Source organism: Tauraco erythrolophus, chromosome 4 (assembly GCF_009769465.1).
Source record: "Tauraco erythrolophus isolate bTauEry1 chromosome 4, bTauEry1.pri, whole genome shotgun sequence".
NCBI lineage: Eukaryota > Metazoa > Chordata > Aves > Musophagiformes > Musophagidae > Tauraco > Tauraco erythrolophus.
The window spans coordinates 63,155,301-63,171,629 of NC_141468.1; the positions used below are offsets into that span (position 1 = coordinate 63,155,301).

Here is a 16,329-nt window from a genome sequence, read left to right on the forward strand (position 1 = left end):
GCTCTTCTAGCATGTTAAGAAAAAAGAGCCTGAGCATGACATGAATCAAAATCGAATGCGACACAGAACAATACCACACTTGCAGTCTTTCTCCTGTCACCTCGAGCTAAACAAACTAGCTACAGTTAGCTACCAGAGGGAGAAAGTTGTTTCCCAGCATAACAGAAAGACTGAAACAGTGTTACACTGAGTCTGATGGAGAAGGGGAAGTGACACAAGCCAGTGATAACCATCCTCATTTCTTTTCTGCTTCCCCTTTTCAGAAGTACGGGGAATCCTTGCCTTGACTTGGTGTCTCCACAAGGTCCGCATGGGCAGCATCTCTACACAAAATACTTCTCCTGACTGAAAACAGCAGGGACAGAAATCACACCAATACTACGTATTCTCCACAGCTGCCTACTTCTATATGGAAAGCCCTTTTTGGATGTCATCTGCAAGTGTTTGCAAAAGCTAAAAGCAAAAGGACCTGCATAACATGCATCCTTTGGCAACAGCACACGACAATTAAATTTTTCAAGGTGATATATGTTACACGGTGATGAGACTAGTCAGATTCCTGGACAAGGAAACAGAACATGTTTTCACGGGAAGAGCACCAGCTGTATAGTAATGCACCAGAATACCAGGCAGTCTGACTGACTGCATACAAGTTTAAATGCTAAAAGACCATCTCTGTCTTCTTCTAGTTGTTGAACTTATCCAAATCTGTTATTTTCCCAGCAGTGGGGAACTTATTCCCACTAGTCTCTCCCTTAAAAGAGGATGAGTGTGCAAAACACTCGCCACAAGCAGCAGCAAAGAGAAAGCACCGACTGCCTTTCAGGACACACTCAGCACTAACTTCAGTCATGGCAACTACTGCAGCGGTATCCTAAATTATTCCAAACTAGTCTGCATCAACTGAGAAGGGCTCTGATGTAGAATTTTAGTGTTCACCTACTAACACTGCTGATCTCCAAGAGCTTTCCAAGATTTCAATCAAGTTCATTTAACACTTTCAAGACTGCTAGGTGTGAAAAGCTATATCCTTCCTTCTTGGAGATCGCTGCTTCAGAAGATGATCTTCGAAAGATCCTACACTTAGATATACAGACATCTCTGAAGAAGAAAATGGCAATATCAACTTTCATTGCCAAGAGTGTTTGAAGCTAATGTAATGTCCAGCCCTGTGAACAGCTGACCTACTTCGATAGAAATAAGGGTGTCATGGAAAAAAACAGTAACACTGAACAGAGAACCACCACCTCACTAAAAATATTCTGAGTTTTGATTGAATTATTGGCTGCAAATACATAGGGAACAGTTCAGTGCAGGACTGAGGAAAAAAAACCCAATCCACCTAAAACTGCAAGACCAGGGAACTGATATTTGTACTTTTAATAAAGCAGTCTAGAACTATTGGAGATAAAATATCAACTTGTTACTTCCATCTCAATCCATCAGAATTAACGAGTTACATACAAAAATCTGAAAATGTAGCTTTTCCATCAGCTTCTCTGCAAAATAACAGAAGTTTCATTCCAACTTCAATTTGCACTACCCCTAGAACTTCTGTATGTATTTTCATCCTCAGTTACACACACACATAAGATTTCAAAAAGGTCAGCTTCAATATTATTGATCAAAAATAGCAACCTTGCCAGCCACTTTTTCTCTGGAATAGTGGACATGCTTAAACAATATCTCAGGGAAACAGCTTCCATCAAAGAGATTAATAATATTTTACTCAGAATTAATAGTTTTCATTGTTTCTCAGATTTCCACTTTAGATTTCGGGCAAAGTAATTCTTTTTCTATTTTTTTTTAAATAAATAACCTTTTAAAATAGATTGGTTCTGCAATTCTACCAACCTGTGCAACTCTTCAGTTTTGTCTTCAGTAGGGCCCGTGGTTAATAAGCAGTGTCGAAGGATGGCAGCCATGTAACGAAATTGATGAGATTCATTCTATATAAATACAAATTATGAAGATATATTTTCATTTTGAAGATTGCAAGTGGGAGTTTCAGGTCACTAGAATAATAAAAATTAAAGATGGAAAATACCTATTAGATCGTAACATCCATCCCTGTCAATAAAAGGACTGTACCTTAGAGTTCACTGAATGCTTAATGCAACATAACTGTCACATGCTGGTCTTTTAACTAGACCTTGTAAGAGTCACTGGGGACTTTTTTCCAGCTAAATGAGCCTTTACTACCAGAAAACTCTGTTACAGGCATTCGATCAATTCCGTGCCTCTGTTCCTAATATACCACTATCATCTTCCTATATTTACATCCGGCCACCTCTTCATCCATTTAGATTTTGTACGTTCTTAATTTAATTTGCTTTCTCCTCATTTAGACCTTTGGCTGACAACAGTTTCATTCCCCCACCCAATCTGTTTCTTTCTCTACTTGACTTACTTCTTTTCCCTTCATACTTTTTCTCCATTTCCTTAACAACCTCTCTACTAGCAGAAACCTTATTTGCCCTACTTTTGCTCTCTCTAAGCAATTCCCCTTCCAATCTCCCACCAGACGGCAGCCACACAAAAGTACACAAGTAACTGCAATCATTTAACTGTGTGTATCATTGTCCTGGTCCTTTTTTCATTAGCTTTTCTTGGCATCCATCATATGTTCTGGTGTGTTTGACCTAGCACAAAGCGCCCCAATGCATCTTTTGTAACATCAGCATCCAAATCTGCCAACTGTACCACCTGCGGCTCTTGTCTGGCTTTGCTACTTTTAAACCATCTCCAGTCATTAAATATTGGTGTTTCAAACGGTTCTCTACTGCTTAGGACAGATCTCATTTAGTTTTCTACCCACACGTCTAACCTCTCTGGTCTCCTTCTATTTTCCATCCTGTCTAGTGTTTGTAATCTCTTCAAATCCTGTATCTTCAGCCAGTGTAATTAACATGCTGTTTACTCTTCTTACAGATCATTAATATTTCCACAGGGACACTTGCTAAGCAGAATGCTACCTAACACATCTGGCTAACAGTTTACAAGTACTAAAGAGCTCTAATTTAAGGGTTGCTTGCTTTTAGGAACTTCTAGTAAAGAGTTATTATATAAGCTTTATCTCAAAACACAAAACAAGCTTCTCCCACTCCAGAAAGTCTTAAACTCTCATCCAAATTAAAAATATAAAATAAAATAAAATAAAATGTACTAATGCCAGAATTTCCTCTGATCTGAAGGGAGTTCTCCTGACAGCTGCGTGACTGGGCACTTTGGGAGGAAAAGTTCTGTGGGACAAAACTTCCCTCATTCCACACACAGCAGCTAAACAAAACCTCATCAGGTAACACCACAACTGTGTGGCACCTCCCTCTTGCCTTTCTGCGGTCAACTGGGCTTTTAATTTCTCAAGATTGCCAGTATTTTGTAAGAGTATACCAACTTCAAGATTCAGATTTAAAGAGCTAGCTTCTCCAGAGAAGATATCACTTGACGTGATATCCTCCACACAGTACTTAATCACAAAGATGATAGTTGTCAAACTCTGAAATAGCAAACATTCATACAGCTGTGTTATATGCTTAACTTGGGTCAAGTTTTGCCACTTAAGTTCCTATCTCCATAACAATCATTTGTCTATTAAAAGAACTTTCTCTGAGAAAGTTAAAGGTATTTTTAATAAAGGTCTAAGTCAGGGATAGAAACAAGAGGAAAACCCTTCACTTTCTTCGTATTTCCTTGAAATTTGACGTATTAACTTTTCCGATTTTTTTCTCCCCCACTCAATCTTAAAGTTCAAGATTTCTTATTTGGAGTATCCTTGAGATATTAATGCAAAGAATAAGCTTCATACTTTTCCTCAAGTTTTACATTCCTTAATGTTATGATTAAAATCATATTTACTGTTTAGTCCAATGTACTAAAGAGAACAATTATTTGTCAATTTTAACTACTGTAAACTTCTACTTAAGCTTTATACACTGCATATTTACACTGCCCAGTGACAACACTGTTTTAGAGACAATATGATGCAGACTAAAAAGAATGATTCCCTATTTAATTCTATTACTGTAGCACAGATTTAGGTTATTCAACAAAAAAGTTATCCTTTTCATTTCTGTTTATAAATTTAGGGATTCAACACATAGACAGCATATTTGTCTAAAAAAAAATTAGATCTGATGTTGTAATAACAAAAACAAGATAAATCTTGTCTTGATTTATGAAATACGTTTGGTTCTTCTACTTGATCTCATCTTAAAAGATCACGTTTAAGTCCAAAACTTGGCGCTGGGAGGATGGCAGAGACAGATATTAAGAACAGTAGCACTCTTTCTTCAGAGTTATTTGTTAAAAATTACAGTTGATGTGCTTATCATCATGCCCAGAAAAACAGAAGAAAACTAGGAAGACTTCTCAGCTCTAATTATTACCCTACTGCCACACTCCACAATCTCCAGAGATGTAGCTGATACACTTATATTAAAAGTCAGCTAATTATCAGTGAACAGCATTTATTTCCTTTCAGAAATCTCAGACTCTTATCAAATGGCTGTCTCAGCATTTTTTATTTGAAAACATACAGTTCTAACCTGCATTATGTAATCCACGCTACTCTTCCATTACACAGTAAATGTATTGATTAGATTTTTTTTGCCAAAGTAGTAACTAGAACAAAAAAGTTATTTTGGTATTCAAAGCAATAAGCATTAAAGACTCAACACCTCTTGAAAGCCCAAGATCATCAATACATGACATAAGCAGAATTCAGACAGACAAGTTTTCTCAGACTGATTTTGCACATAGAGAAATTATGATGCAAAATTTCAAGACTACCGTAACCGCTATTTTGAAAAACACAATCATATTCCATCAAAACTACAGTAGCAAAAATTAAGTGTTAAAATTGCTGCTCTGGGGCTTGGACAACTGCCTCTTATGTATCTACCTGCTAGTTCAGGATCTTGCAGGCTAAACACCACCAATGTAAAAACCACTTCAGCTAAACCTTACCTTGCTGTGGACATTCCAGCTGTCAAGTGTTACATTAAAAAGAGCCTTTAGTGCCTCAACAGCACAATCTGTCTCTTGCAAAGATAAAGGAGGCCTGTCATGATCTTCCGCTGCTTTATACTCTTCTGTCCATCTCACATTCAGGGAACTTTCCAAAGCCTGAGTCAAAACTTGCACCCCTTGTAGTTCCTGACGCAACTGTGATCTAATATCTGTGTGCAGAAGTGACAAGAGGAAGAGGAGACGCAAATCAAAGCATTTAATGTCATCAACAAACTGTTGGTCCTTGCATTTTTCCAGAAGATTGCAGAGCATAGCCGCAAGATTCAGTTCCAAACTGAGCTTCTGTGCAACAGCACTATTAAAAATCACGTTACAGAGGCATTTTAAAGCTTCTACTATAACAGGAAATTCAGATACTCTCTCCAAAGGATCTTCCCCAGTGTCCAGCTTTGCTAGTCTCATAAGGATCTGCATGTTCCTTTTCGTAGTTACAGGCACTAAAACCTTCTTGTCCCTGGAGAGAATCCGGAGGGCCTCCAGGCAGGCAACTTGACATGAAGTTTCTGTATCTTTTTCAAGGATGTTTAGAATTCCCTCGCACAGTTTCTATGCAAACACAAACAAACAAAAAAGAACAGTTTTAGCATCAAAACATCAGTGGCAATAGGGAACTACTTCTGCTAAACTTCCATATAACTTTTGAGTTTCAAGCTGACCTGACTTGAGAAACTAGGTATTCTGTATTAGCTCTTCAAAATACAAACTATTGCAAAAGACCTCCAAAGATCATCAAAACCAGTTCTCATGGATACAATCCAAGTACATAAACTTTAGCAAAAGCATTAGGTCAAAATGGCAGATGCTATCCACCATTGCCAGTTACCAAGTTTTCTCAGTATCAGAACTAAAAACCTGAGTAGCCAGAGTAACAAAGCTAGAGAGAAGTGAAAGGTCTTAAAAATATGTCAAAGCAGAACAGTCACACCTACAGTACCTGCAAAATTATAAGCTGCACTTACTTCAGTCAGGAGGCTGGGAGAAAAGAAACCAAACCAAAATAACTGCTGCTCAATGTACAAGCATTAGTACTCTGTGTTTGGTAACAGCTGTAATTCGTGTTGCCACTTCAACCTAATCTACGGCCTTCTCCCATCTTAAGTAAGACTCGTGGAAACGTTGCCTCTGACATAGAAGCATAATGCAGTTTTATTGGAAGACTTCGGCTGTAGCAGTTTTACCAAACCAGCAAAACTGCTGCTTTGTCAACACAGATTGCTCTTAAAGTCAAAAAACCTCACTGATACTTTATACCAAAGTGACTGCATGAGTGAACAATCATAAATGCAGCATGAGAAAATACAACACTCCAAGGATCTGCAGATGAGAACAGTAACATCTGAATTACAGAAGAATTAGCTTTTATAAGACAGAAACGGACAATCAGGTGATGAATCAAAAGGGAGAAAAGACAGGACAGAAGAGGTTGCTTGGATGGGGGAGGACTCCATAGGGTTTTTATGCCTTAAGCTCAGAACAACATTACTACTCATGGGTATCAGATCCAGAAGTACAGTTACAGAGAAGTTCCAAGATAAGTGGGAATACAAACTGCATTGTACCTCACAGGATACAGTTTCTTCCCCCTTCTCATCCCAAAAGCTTTGTGCCTTGACCATTGACATGAATAAATTGCCAAAGCAGCCACAATAGCAACTGAGTTGAATAGCCCTAGTGCAGAAGTCCACTTAGGACCTGAAATTCCTACCATGGTCTCAGGCAGTATATGTCAATAAGGAAGTGATTTAAAAAGCATAGGAATACTAGTAAAGTAAAAAATAGTTCTTGGGGAAAGGTCTCTGAAATTGCACTTCTCAACACTACTACAACAAAAAGACAAGGAGCACAGGAGCCCATCACCCTGACCCTAAGTTCAAAACAAAAGTTCCACTTGGGACATCCAAGCAAATGTTGATACTGTGATCACTTACAATCAAAGCCAAAAAAAAAAAAAAAAAGATTAAGTCTAAAGCAAATCAAGAACAGATACTCCAGAAGAACAAAGGAGAAAAAAACCACAAGTCTTCAATAATGTTAAAAGACAATCTGTAAACAAAGTCAGACAGTAGGAACTCACAATATGATTTCTAGTACGCTTGTCCTAGGGTGAAGCCCACCCAAAAGCACCACCCAGACAATCAAGACCTTGACTACATTTCCACAGCTCTGACTAGACTAATCCAGTAAGAGTCTGAAAACAAGAAACGAGGTCCACCTCTTACTATCACACAAGCAACATAAGAAATCTTCATCAGAGTATTAGAGACACTGTAGTAGTATAAAACCCACGTTTGACCACCTATGCGAGTGTATAGGTACTTACCATGGGAATTTCATAGACAAGTACCTAGAAAAAGATACTCAAGTACAGAGTTTTCAGAGTTCTTCAACATTAACCTAACGCTGCTCCCAGAGTTGTACAACGCCCTGACTTGAGCATAGCACGCTAGACCTGCACTAAATGTTTCTGAAGGTGGCATCTTTGAAGTGCTTTTAAAAAAAAACACCAAGGAAACAAAAAATGACCAGTTGATATCCACAGTCCACAGAACTCCAGGAAAAGGCCAGTTTAATTTGTTCCCTGTTTAAGCATGTTTCTATTAAACTTAGCAGTTGCTGACATCAGCTGCTACAAGGTGGTCTGTAATAATTTACCCAAATTCAACAGCCAGTTCACCAACTGGACTCTCCCTGTCTTCAGGAACTGTGTAGGAGTACCATATTAAGAACACAAGAAGCCAAGTTACCAGCCTTCCCCAAACCAAGATGCTGAACAAACACTTCAAAGACATACTGTCTTATCAGTAAATAAATACAGCACAAAAACATATCTGATTTTTCATTAACAGTGCTGAAGGTTTCTTCTAGAACTTTAAATACCAAGGATCACTTCATAAATTATCTGATCTGATCAATATCCATTGAAGTTAAGGGGAGTTTCCACTCATTTTTGTTAGCAGCAGAGCCTATACACATCTTGCACCTGGTGCTCTGGTCTTTAATCTCAGTCAGATAAAACCTAAACGCTCATTTGACTACAAAGAGACCAATCCTTCCAAATTCAGACTTTTTTTTTTTTTTTTTTGTAAGTTGCATCTACCTGCTGCTATGGAATTGTCACAGCAAAATGTCAAAAGCACTGCAGGGGAGATCCCAAAGGGCACCAAACTCCCACAGACTTGGCCGTGGGAGGTGGAAGCCTAACCCTCCCTCCATACATTTGAAGACTATCCTTGGATTTAATTAAAGATTATAAAAACCATCATCTCATAGCTTCAAACCTTACTGAAATGCAGCAATAGAAGATTCTTAACTCTGAATAGCTGTACTAAAGATACATAATAGAACACAAGCATTTTGTTTCAGATTTAGCAATCTACTTACAACTTAAAAAACCCAAACCATTGGTGTGCTTGTAAGGCACTTCATTTCTTAAAGCGTTCCTGAAGCCTTGGCTGTATAAAAGATTTCACAATACAAGCAAGGCTTATTATTTATTTTAAAAAGCATTAATTATATAGCCTTATGCATACTATATTAAGAACTAAGCCATCACACACTTAAGAGTAAGTTACTAAGCTTCCTAGCCATTACATCTTAAAAAAAATGTATTTTGCTGTAAGACTCACATAACTGAAAAACACAAAAGGACTGCTGACGAAGTTCGCTGGAGTTAGACCCTGGTAAGCCATCAAGAGTGATTTTAAAGGGACCAACATTCTGTTACGATACTGCCACTTGCAATACTACTGAAAATCTGTGACAGTGAATCACTACTGGCTGATCTCAGGTGACAACAGGAGCTAGGAAAAAAATAGAGCATCTGATTATGTTTGAAGAGGTTACCCATGGCAAGTTTTGAAGCAAGAAAACAAAATTCATCCTATTAAACTGCCTTGGAGAAAACTAAAACCAAACATCATACAGCACATTTTCTGCTTTCTTCTTGACAGCATGAGAAAAAGGATGCGCAGAGAGAAGAGAAACAGGAAAGGACAGAACCAACACAAAAGCATTATCATCCTTTTCATTTTCTTTAGGTGGTGCTTTTTCCACCCCTCTGTGGACCATTAGCATGGAATAAACTAAGGAGCTTGGAAATGAAAGCAAGTAAAAGAATTCAGATAGCAAGGTACCTCCCCTTTCATGTAATATATTACGATCATCCTAGCTTCAGAGTTTTATTGCTACCTCTTAAATTATTGTACAAATTTAACATTTCCTTTTTTGAGTTCTATCCTTTCAACATTCAGAAGTGAGTTTGACTTTCATCAGTTGTGCTACAAAGGAAGTGTTTTTCCATAGAACCAGGGCAGGTTCTAGTACTTTTTTTTTTTTTTTTAATTGTAAAATACATTCACTTCTCCAAAACTCAAGAATTCTCAGCTTTCATGCTAACAGCAAAGTTAAGAGCAACACACATCACTCCTTTTGTCCATGCCGTAGTGTGAGTAATGTTAAAACATTTTTAAATTTTACTGCGTGCTAAAACAGGAAGCCTAGAAACACCCATTTGTCATCTTGTCTTGACGAGTAAAACATTCATCCATTTTGGTTCTTTATTCTGATAGCATGAACGCTTGATGCTAAGAAGCAACACAGTCCTATAGAAAACGCAATATTCTGAAATACAAGAGACGTGCATTTTCTTCTTTGCTTAGCCACAGACCTATTGCGTGGCTTTGGGCAAGAAGGTATCATCTCTTTACTTCCATTTTCCTTTCACCATCTTTGTTTACAGGTTCATTAGATGGGGGGGAGCGGACAGGAGAGGGGAGCACTGTAAGTGCTTATTAGCAGGTGCTTATATTTTCCAGGCTCAACCTCAGCTGGGGATACTAGGTGCTTGTGAAAAACAGGGTACTCCATGATGTTGCTCTCTGATCCTGGGATGCCTGCATGTGAGGTCCTTTTCTACCTCCTCTCTTTGTGTTCAAAGATGTTTAGAAAGTACACTTGACCTATATCCACTTTTTTCAATTCACAGACCACTAAACTTTGGCCACAGTATGTAAGTTGAATTTACTGTAGCTTGTCAACACCAGAGTAATAAATGTCTTGGTCAGAAATGGAGACAATTTCCCCTTATTCGCTCCTTCTCCTTTGGCAAATCATTCTCTTTACTTATACAGGCCTTTGGATTACAAGAGGAACAAGAGAATACATTCTCCATTCTGCAATTATCCAAATCCAAGCAAACAACACTGCTTTACTGAATACAGCATTTAATTTAGACACAGATTACTCAGTGCTAGTGAAGCTGCAATTCAAAGGTGAACACCACCACTTCTGCTAAACATTATAGAAATATCTCTCCTTTTCTGCACCTTTATTTTTGAATTAGGCCATAGATGCTGTAAATACCAGAAGGGGTATGCTGCAAATACCAGAAGGGTATGCTGCTTAGCATTCAAGTTTAATTTAAAGCAAGGGAGGCAAAAAAAAAAAAAAAAAAAAAAAAAATCAACTGTTAAATTGACTTGGAAATACATGTTGCTCCCATTTTCCACTTTCCTCACTGACAGAGCATATTAGTAACAAAATTGCCTGAAAAGTCCATCAAGAACAGAAATTCTACAACAGCAGAACACAGGAGGTGTGCTTGGTTTTGAATCACCTTCATTCGTTTCTCAAGATCAATGTTTTCAAGACTTCTTTGTATATTTCAAGGCATAAATACACCTATCTTGATGGAACAGCAAGTGATATTAGCACACAGGGAGCAATATGAGTAGGTCAGACTTATGAAATTCTTACTGCTCATGTTAGGCTTAACTTAAACAAAAAAATCAAGCTTTTTAAAGAACTGCCCACAAAAAAAACAAGTCTTCCCCACTCTTCTTTAATAGCTGTGAAAGAAAAGTCATAGACCTAACAGTGAGTGCTTGCTCACTCTTTTAGCATAGGCGAACCAGAAGCCGCAATGTTTTTGGCTTCATCAAGCATTATGTGCCGGAGCACATAATTTATGAGAATAGGAACATCACAAGTAGTACCAAGTCATGCCTTCCTTCTTCCGTACTAGCTTAAGTCCCTCTAGTTCTCTTTGTCTTTGGACCCATGTCTTCCATCATTTTCAAATTTCAATTTTTAATTAAATTCTCTCTAGGGGTTCAAGAGAAGTACATTCTCAATTTAATTCAACCTAGTTCTGCTGCTGTTCAGTGGTGAGAACAGTTAATGAAATCAACTTTAGTGCCAGACACAAAGTTCAAGGAACTGTGTTTCCTCAACAGGTCATAAAGGTCTTCTATTGTTTAGTCCATCTGTATTGCTACCTATTCCTCAAACTTACGTTCTACTTTGCTAAAAACGTGAAGATTCACAGTAGATTCTACCCAATTGCAGGTAATTGAAAGGAACGTTAGCAGTAATCACAATAAACTGGACATTAATTTTTACAACAACTTTAAGCTTCTGTGGCTCTCCAAGTTATTCAGAAGCTTCTCTTAAATAGCCTTAAATAGTCCATCTCTATCTCATATAAGGCAAAATTAAGCATTTTGTATGTTTCCTATGTTTTCATTAGACTATACAAAACTTTGTAGAAAACCAAAGAGAAACTATGTTTCTGGCAAGTCAGAGATAAGAGATTCCAGGAGCAAAGAGACATAACTTGGAACTGCTGAGTAAGAACATCGGCTGATCATTTCTGCTAGCAGGAGCAGCATTAAAATAATAAAATAAATACTTTATTCTGCTCTTAGGCTTCAGAGTTCAGCATCCAAGGCAGTAAGCAAGTAAGCCCCAGAGTATCTGAAACATTAGTTCAAGCCTTCCTTTCCTCTGGAAGTCAAGACAACATTTATAGAAGATTTATAATCAACTCTGCTGAATAATGGGACAATTAGATCACCTCCTCTGAAAAGGCCATGCCCAATTTTTGCCTGGTCTTTGTGGACAGACATGGGCAGGGAGGGAAGGTCCATACTTGCATTCCTTGAGGATTCGGTCCACTTCATTTCAAAACTTCATTGTTCAGCCCATATCAACAGCGGGAGGTCGGCCTGTTCGGCCGGAGCCTGCCAGCTCTGACATGGCAGAGGCCCAAGTCGCAGCTTTGAACACACAAGACCTTCGGCTAGATGGGACTCCACAGGTAAGGTGAGCAGCAAGCACAGTAGTCTGTGCTGTCAGAACCAGTGGAATAAACACCTGTTTCAGAGTCACAGAAAGGTGAAATTCTGCATAGCTGCACTCTCAGCAGCCCCCCTTGCCCTCCCCACTGAACAGGGAGAGGGAGAATCCTTTATAACCTGTGTAACACAGTGGTAAAAGAAGGGTTTAAAAAGGAGAGATGGGTTTCACTGGCTTGACATAAACCTTCGGAGATGTAAAAACTGAAAAATGCTGGATGGGAATGGGCAGGACCAGAGAGAATTAGAACATACGCTTAGTATTAATAAAGGATACTTAGTAACTTTTTGTCTCTTACAGACTGGTACTCCCTTAAGGGGTTTCAGTAAAGTCAGAACAATAACAACCACAATTAACACTAAGATACCACACAGTGCGCCCACAGGAGCGCTGGAGCTTAATATTTTTTTCTAGGACACTCACTAACAGACTTTAAAAGCTTGAAACAAAGTTACTGGGAGGAGAAAAGTTCTGTGCCTTAGTGGCCACAGAAGCCTTCAGACCTCCCAGAAGTGTCACAGTGTCAACAGCACTACCTAATAATGAGGTTCTGCTGAGATTTAGAGCATGACAGCATCTTGCTCCATCAACATAACTTTGCTGCTTCCATCCTTCCAAAGTTCAAATATGGCACAGTCCACAGCCTTAAGGAATCTCCCCACATCATGAATTTAATTAGGAGAGAAGGTCCCACAATACATTTGGTATGATTTACCATCATCTATTTCAACATCTTTAAAACATTCAGCAATGTAAGGAAAAAGACTGGTTTGGCGATTTTCTTCCCACTAAAGGAGGCCTTGAATTTTAGATCCATTCTGTTCAAATTGAACCTGAACAATAAACCAAGAAAACCGATCTCAAACTTTAAAGATTTCTATTACAGGACTAACCCAACACAGTAAGCCAGAGACAGTGGAGCAGAAGCCAGGTGCTTTAAGTACTACAAGAGTTGAAGCACACAAAACATAGGGAGTTGAGGAGGCACTATGTCAATCATAAAGACCCTACCATTTCAGGTAATAATATGGCTTATGAGTAACATTCTTGTATTCGGCTGCTGCTTCCTTTTTTTCCCCTCTTCCTCCCCTCAACTCAGCATCTCCGTCCAATTTAAAAAGTCAGTCTTGCTTGCTACCTTGGACAGACTTACTTTCGGTGTTCTATCAGCTAAGCAAACGGTGCTGTAGCTCCTTCCGGTTGTGCAGGGCCATGGCTAACCAGGGAATGAGTACTGACAGACATTTCCAGGCCACAAACAGTGCCATCATTTTCTTGCCATTTTAAGTCTGTAAACAGCACAAATGTGTTGCTGCTTCAGAAGCAGGATTTGCGTCTGTGAAGGTATAAATAATAGAGAACAAAGCTATTAAATGATGAGAAGGTAGATCTAAATTAAAATTTCTCCTTTGTATTAGGACATGTGAGGCTTGAGCTGAAGTGCCTGCTGTGCTACATCAAGAAGGAGACACTACGCCTGACATTTTTCTCCAAGGTGACTGCCCAGTCAATTACCAGATATTCATTTTCTGGGGTACCTTCCGGCATGGACCTAAAGAACCAGCTGTTTGTGCCAACCATGCCATGCTGCTGTGAAGTGTTGCAGTTCTGAAGACTCAACTTTTTCCAGCAAAACACTCTCTAGAACTTCTTGGCTGGTTGAGACAAATATTTTAGATTTCTAAGAGCTGGTCAAGCTACTCTGAAGCAACTACACTTTTCAGTTGCTATTCTAGAACACATTTACCTCTGGTTGGCAATTTCTATACTGTTTACAGGCACAAACCGAAAACAAGCTTTCAGAAATTCTTATTTTTTGTTGGTGTACAAAAAGTTAGGAAGGAATGGCACCAACTTGATCTGCCTGGTATCCGAGTAGATCTTACAGTACAGCACAGGTTGCCAATCGATTTATATCCATAGCATCCGCCCGTAGGCCAATGCAGACACATACATTGTTAAACAAAACAACCAAGACAAGTAACAGCTCACATTATGATCTTGTGATTTTTATCATCCTGTGATGTATTCAAGTTCTGCAGCTATGTTCAGATAGACAAGCTTGATAGCATTACTTCTCCTCCTGCCTTCTGGAGGACACAACCTACTTTTCTCCTGGAGTTCAGTACTACAAACTCACTGCTGATTGAATTAGTTTACAGCATAAAGCGTCATGATTTGATAGCCATATTAGGACAGAACAACTTTTGCTGTCTGATTTACCCACATCCTACAGTCTATCCATAGTATTGCCCCTACTGTCTTTCATATTTTACAGCGTGTCACTGTTGTATACGGGTTATCCTCTCCCTAACAGTATCCAGCCCTACGTTACAACACAATTACACTATAGACACAACCTTGCTGTAATTCATGGCTGAAGCTGTATGGTGAGGCAGAGAAAAAACTTGCATCGCTACAGTCAATCTTTTACTTGCACTCTTGTATAGACATAAATGACTGACAACAAAGTCTGTGAGGCTTGCTGGAGTAAACGACGAAAAGAAAATTTACTCCTAGAAATGAACAAACTCAATATGCAGCAAGAGACTGGTAAAAACTATGCATTGCATTCACCAGGTTACATAGCAAGTTTCCAATAGCGCCAGAAACCAAAGACAAAATCCTGAAGCCCCTCTGTATTTTCCCCCCATACCTGAACTTCAAGTCTACTACATGACTTCATCATGAATTGTGACTCTTCGTCTGAACTCTCCTTCACCGCAATCATTGAAAGCTAATAGTAGCAGGACTGCACATACTGTCAACATAATTAGTAGTATGGTAATACTAATTAGTATTTTGGTAATACTAAACAAAAAAAGCAACATGTTTCTGTATTGGCATGAGACTACGTCATGAAGTCTTTGAGCAACATCCATTAATTTTTGTGACAATTTCAGTAATGTGCTCTTAGCAAGAGCCATGGTACCATTTTAACTTTCAATTTAAAGCATTTTTATTTAAACCTGAAGGATAAAAGGAGAATGCTGAATGTTTTACAAACATTAAGGATATTGAGCAAACACAGAGATTAAAAAGGACACACATAGTCCTGTCAACACATTACTGACCATCAACTTCGAATAAAGCCATAGATAAAGCCAAGTATTTAATAACTGTACATAGGTCTTTCGAAGCTTTAGAAGTGTACAATTTTTCAGTGGCATCTGTTCAAAGCTGTATTTTTCTTATCTACTTCCCAGAGAATAATGAGGGCAGATTCAGGAACAAAAAAATCCCACAACTTTTTATTATCAAGTATGTGCACATAAAAGTTGCCTTTAAAAATGTGACTCTGATCACATACAATTAATGTCTTTTCCAGTAAGGATGTAACACTATCAAAATGCAATTTAAAAAAAAAATTTAAGGGTTTTTTTTTCGGAATAGAATTAAGTCTGCTTACTGTCCTCAACACCCCTTGATAAGCTTCATTCAGCTTTAAATTAATGTCACAGAAAGAACAACAGCTTCCCCAGAAAATGTGTCAAGAACTTAACCAATTAAGTAACAATTCTACCAAGGATTTTCAGAATATTTCTTAGCAAGACAGAAGCCACAATCAACTACAGCAACAGGCTTAAACCATTGAATAAAACATTATTCAACTGTATGTACACCTCTAAAACATTCAGCTTACAAAACTACCAAACATACTTAGGTGTTTGTCATACTGGCTATTGCTCAACTACAGCTTTAAACATTGATTCAAATTTCCATATCCTGTAATAAAATAAAGATGCTTCCCATAAATATCCTGTTATAACTCTGCATTTAACAGATATCTAAATCTCAACCAAGAAAGTTACATATATCGGGGGGTTGGGAAATGGAATCTTATGAAGTCTGTAACAGCTGTTCTGTAAGATATAAAAAGCAAAGCAGGTGAAGATGTTTTCAGAGAGCTCCCAGGACTGCAAAACAAACCTATTCTACAGGAAGACTGGGGAAGGCTTCTAGGCTACATTCCTGGTTTTATTTTATTTTGATTTATGAGAGACAACAGCAATATATACCATAACTTTTATGTAACTTTCACTATTACTTTTGTGTTGAACTGCATATTTGCACACAAGAGTGAGGTCAAGCTAACAGGTCTTCAAGTCACCTCTGCAATAAACAATTGTCACTTAAGACTACCATACTCATAACTGATGGTTT

The 16,329-nt window shown here is 38.3% G+C and overlaps 1 protein-coding gene across 3 annotated transcripts in view; it reads right to left on the reverse strand.

Annotated features, from left to right (window-relative positions):
- Positions 1-16,329, reverse strand: part of RIC8B (RIC8 guanine nucleotide exchange factor B) — a 38,577-nt gene that overhangs the window by 18,118 nt on the left and 4,130 nt on the right. Inside the window, exons 1-3 of one of the 3 annotated variants that reach the window (XM_086611124.1) lie at positions 13,319-13,369; positions 4,969-5,577; positions 1,855-1,949 (exon numbers count right to left, since the gene is read on the reverse strand). In XM_086611124.1, coding sequence (XP_086467250.1) covers positions 1,855-1,949; positions 4,969-5,445 — 572 coding nt within the window. In that variant the 5' untranslated portion in view covers positions 5,446-5,577; positions 13,319-13,369. Of the gene's footprint in view, positions 1-1,854; positions 1,950-4,968; positions 5,578-11,959; positions 12,000-13,318; positions 13,370-16,329 lie in introns of those variants that run through there. The other 2 variants (XM_009980287.2, XM_086611123.1) reach the window with 2 other exon arrangements.